The sequence below is a fragment of the Medicago sativa genome, chromosome 3 (assembly GCF_051527215.1).
Source record: "Medicago sativa cultivar Bolivia chromosome 3, Bolivia_mono, whole genome shotgun sequence".
Classification (NCBI taxonomy): Eukaryota; Viridiplantae; Streptophyta; class Magnoliopsida; order Fabales; family Fabaceae; genus Medicago; species Medicago sativa.
Genome location: NC_140751.1, coordinates 73,661,080 through 73,666,162, shown reverse-complemented (window position 1 = coordinate 73,666,162; position 5,083 = coordinate 73,661,080). Strand labels below are relative to the sequence as shown.

General features: G+C 33.6%; 1 protein-coding gene across 1 annotated transcript; it reads left to right on the top strand.

Moving 5' to 3' along the window:
• Positions 1-635: 635 nt before the first annotated feature.
• LOC146940043 (uncharacterized) lies at positions 636-2,829 on the top strand. The gene is made up of 3 exons (XM_085753627.1): positions 636-1,816; positions 2,130-2,358; positions 2,464-2,829. The coding sequence occupies exons 1-3, from the start codon at positions 906-908 to the stop codon at positions 2,626-2,628; spliced, it is 1,305 nt and encodes a 434-aa protein (XP_085609753.1). The 5' UTR covers positions 636-905; the 3' UTR covers positions 2,629-2,829.
• The last annotated feature ends 2,254 nt before the right edge of the window (positions 2,830-5,083 follow it).

The following is a 5,083-nucleotide window of genomic DNA, read 5'->3' as shown; positions in this document are numbered from 1 at the left end:
ATTGTGAAAACTCACTCGAATTGGTTTAATGGTGTTGTTGAGACTTGAAGTGGGGTTCCACTTTGGTGCCATTAATGGCATCAATGGCACCATCCAATTCCATCTCCACCACACACACACATCACACACACATCCCCACGCGGACCCACACACATCAACGGTCAGGATCTCTGCTATGACACCAATGACACCATTTCTAAGTCACTGAAGTATTTCCCCTTGAAGTGTGCTCCTCACCTCATGTTCGATTTTCCCGATGCTAATTTTGGTGGATTAGTGCATACAAAGTTTTGTTATGCTTTAAATGGGACTCCGTAAACAAAATGTGTGATTGAACCTCTCATATTAATCGATACTGAATTTTCAAAACTAAAATAAAATTAAAATGACATTCTCTAACTCTTGAGTTCTGTCATGACTCTGATGAACTTTCGATCGATTATTGAATTTTCAAAACTAAAAATAAAAATAAAACAACACTCTTTCTCTAACTCTTGAGTTATGTCTCGACCGAGATGAACTTCGAGAGCCCTAAAAACATATATATAACCGTGAGATCTGAATCGAATGGTCATAATTGAATCTAAGTTCCTCTTTGCTCGGTCCATAAATACACCAAACCCGGCACTCACTCCACGCTCCTTTTGTTGTAACCTTCACTTCTAACTTCGACCAACTCAACTCTACTTTCTCTCTTTCCTTTTCTTTTCCTAACAAAAGAAAGAAAAAAAAAAAAAAACAATAAATAGAAAATAAAAAGAAAGATAGAAGAAAAAAAAAACCGTTCAGGTTTGGAATAGTTGAGTTCAAATTTCAGTTGAATGATTCTTTCCACCGCCGTGAAATGTTACCGGCGGGAAACATAACCACAATTTTCCGGCACCGGAGAAGAAGATCTCGCTAAAATGGAAACTCAGAAGAGTCAATCAAAGCTTACAAGAACACAATCTTCACTTCTCAATCTCACTTCTTCACCAACAATTCGATCTTCATCGATTCAAAGCCTTTCTTCCATCAACGATTGTTACTACGACGAAGAAGACGACAAAAACAACAAGAAAATCAAAACCAAGAAAAAAATCCAAACCCCAAGAATCGGGTCGACCCGATTCACCACTCCGGTTATCGCCGTTGTTTCATTCGGTTCCCTCGGCGCGTGTTCGTTCTTCTTCTACTTCTCCTTCCTCGGTAGCGACGAGGTTCCAACTTCAGAGAATCTCTTACTCGCTTTGATTTTCATCGCCGTTGCTCTTTACTTCATTTCAAAGAACAAAGGGTTAATCAACTACAGTGTCTCCGTTTTGAAGCAGTGGTATGAAATTAACATAAAACGGTTCGGGTTTGGGTTCGGGTTAACGAAAACAGAATCAAAACCGGTTCAATGGTTCATCGGCGGTGGTGGTTCAACGGCAACAACAACTACAACGGCGATAGCGAAAAAGAAGATAAAAGAAGGTGTAGAGTTTTACAGCAACGGTGATTTTTACGAAGGGGAGTTTCATAAAGGAAGAAGTAATGGAAGTGGTGTGTATAATTACTTTGTGAATGGAAGATATGAAGGTGATTGGATTGATGGAAGATATGATGGATATGGAATTGAGAGTTGGGCAAGAGGGAGTAGATATAAGGGTCAGTATAGAAAAGGAATGAGACATGGTTATGGTGTTTATAGATTCTATACTGGTGATTCTTTTTCTGGTGAATGGTGTAATGGTCAAAGTCATGGTATGGGTCTTCAAACTTGTTCTGATGCTAGTACTTATGTTGGGATGTTTAAACATGGTGTTAAACATGGTCTTGGTTGTTACCATTTTAGGTAACTATTCTATAATCTATATTTCATTTGAATTGTTTCATTCTTATTAGATGTTATGTTATGTGTGTGATTTAGTCTTGTTTAATTGATGGTACTGTTTTATAGGCTACTAGTTTTAATTGAGATGTTTTGTTTTATGCGAGGATATATAATGCATTTTCGGTATCACATGAAGTTTGTCAGAATCAGAATTAGGGTGATTCTGATTCTGACAAACCTAGCGTGATACCGAATATGAACATAGTCTAATAGATGGTTTTGGATGTAGTTGTGAAACATGTTTTTCTAAGTTATGGTGTGTTTTTGGTTGTAGAAATGGAGATAGATATGCAGGAGAGTATTTTGGAGACAAAATTCATGGATTTGGAGTGTACCATTTTGCTAATGGACATTGTTATGAAGGAGCGTGGCATGAGGGTCGTAGACAAGGTATTGGCTCATATACCTTTCGAAATGGTGATCGAAGATGTGGTGAATGGGATGCTGGCAACCTCAAGAATCCTATGCCACCACTAACTGATGTTGTCCTTCGAGCGATTCAGGTGATTGTTATTACTATTAGTGATTGTTGGTTTACCTTGTTGATTTTGGCCCTTTACAATGGTAGTGATTTTCTAATGCTTATGTGTGTGTATTTTAAACTGCAGGCTGCTAGGAAAACAGCTGAGAATGCGATTAACCTTAAGCGGGTCGAAGACCAGGTTAACAATGCAGTGATCGCTGCAAACAAGGCCGCCACTGCTGCTAGAGTTGCTGCTGTGAAGGCTGTGCAGAACAGGATGGATGGAAAATTTTGTGAAACTTTTGTATGACAGAAATCAATGTTAGCTGTTGTTTGCAATTGTAAATTTTTTACTACTAATTTTGAGTTACTTGGAAGATGTCACCCTGATGAGCTAAAAGCTGATTGGAGGTTGAAAAAAAGAGTATGCTTTGATGTTTTTTTTTTTTTTTTTACCACACTGTAACTTGTATATAGACCATGTATATCAATGAAAGTTCAATTTTCTGCATTTCATTCTTCATGATTTAATTTCCTTTCTGATGTCAAAATATCTTCTCTGTAAAACAAACGTGGATTTTGCCAGGAACTTCAAACTTGTCTTGTGTCAAAGATGGGAGTGATCTTTAATGATATCATGTGTTTGTATGATAAAAAAAACATTCTCTCACAAGCAACAACTCTGAAGGTAAAGATACATTGAAGATTCGTGTATAATGTTATCAATGCTAATAATAAAACAGGAAAAGATATTGCAGTATGTGAAAAAGCATATATGCTTGTAAGATTGACCCTTAAATGCAATGGGAATAATGACTGTATTGTGCCCCATACTCTGATTAAGAATAGACATTTTGTTCAAGACATGATCATGAGACAAACCTCCATTAATTGGATCGAATAAAATTGAAAGAGAAGGAAACAAATACATGATGTTATAAACTATAATATTATATCATTATGTTAAATAAGAATCCATGTGATGCTCTACTCATGTAGGAGTAGGACAATGACAGGATTTCTCTTTCCATTGTTATTATTATCATTATTAATTTGTTTAAACAGAAGGCACATGATGTAGGGTGGGTAAGATCTTTATCCTTTTTAACAAAATATAAAAGGAAAAAGATCATGACTTTTCTAGCATGCTAGATCTACAATCTGAACTTCACCCATTCTAAAAAGGCAATAATTTACTTATTTTATTTCTTTTACTACTTTTTTTTGGTTAATTTTTCTATCATTAAGGAGGTGCCAGACTATTTTTTTCAATTTTCATGTCCGTAGTTTTCAGTTTGTATCTTAGCACTGGATTCAAATCTTTCCTTGTGTAAGCTATCTTTTGTTCAATGACTCCACATGCAACTCACAAAAGTCCAACAAGGAAGGGGTGGAGTGGAATATAGCTTGGGGTTTATTTTGGGACCTAAATCCATGAATGTGTCCCATGCTATCTTTTGTTTTTACAGTTGTTTCTTTTTATACTTTATTTTTGTAGTTTTGTATTTTTATTCAATTTTTCATGATTTGATCATGTAATAATATTTAATACAATGAGCTCAAAAGTTTGGTTTTGACAAGTTCCATGACCAAATTATTCAAAGCAACCCGAGTATGATCACAAAAGTTCGATTTGGTTAAGTCATTTATCTCTAATCAAACCGGTTCAAAGTTTATAATCTCAAATCCAAGTATTCTTTCAAATCCAAAGTTTACACGTTCATTTCATCACAAAATCGACTTATCCAAGTGAAAATATTTCAGAATGAACTTTAGAATTTTATTGAAATTAAGATTGTCAATGGCTTTTGTTGCAATTTTGTAAACTACCTACTCCCTAATTTAAAATCAATTTTTGGATTAGAAGTGAAGTTCTGAGCGGGAAGCATGTCTGGTTTGCATTCATTATGTAGATTGCTCAAACATTTCCCGGTGTCATTGTCCCCTCATTAATGTTTCCACTTGTTTTTATAATGTTTTTATTTTTGGAGTATTGCAATTATATACTAGTGATTCGTTAACTAATGCTAAATAATCATGCAAACTAGGCTTGGATATTAGCAATCCCACCAAATTTTGAATGGATAAGATAATCATTTCATCTCATCTCATTATTTTACATTTGAATCCTATTACATGTAACCCTTCCGTCTCAAAATATACATCATTTTAATAAGTGACACATAATTAAAATATAGTTATTTTTAACAAGAAAAATTACTGCTTACTATAGAAAATTATCTTTTATTAATTATAATTTTTGTTAATAACATTTATTAATGGTTGTTCACCAAAAATAACATTTATTGATAGTATAAGGAAAAATTAAAAAAATTGAAAGATAGAGTAAATAGTAAGAGTTAAATATCAATATTAATATTTGATTGATATTGTAAAACATATAAATTGATATAGCTTATTTTTTTTCTATAACAACTTTTATTGTGAGACTTGGGAAGTATTATCTTTTAATTATTCTTTTCCTTTCACTTATGTGAGAAAGAAAAAAAATACTAAATCAATAATTTAATTTTTATAAATCATTAATTGTTATACATTGATTTGTGAACACTATTTTATGAACAGTTGTTTTATGAACACTGTTTTATTTTTTTCTCCACATGAGTGTTTCCACATCATAAGGAATTCAAATTGATACTTTAATTTTTTTTAAGCCAAATTGATACTTTAAACATAATAATTTTGTAACAATTTCTTATCTAGTTCTTGTCAACCCTAATGTGATGGCGCCTACGTACTACTCT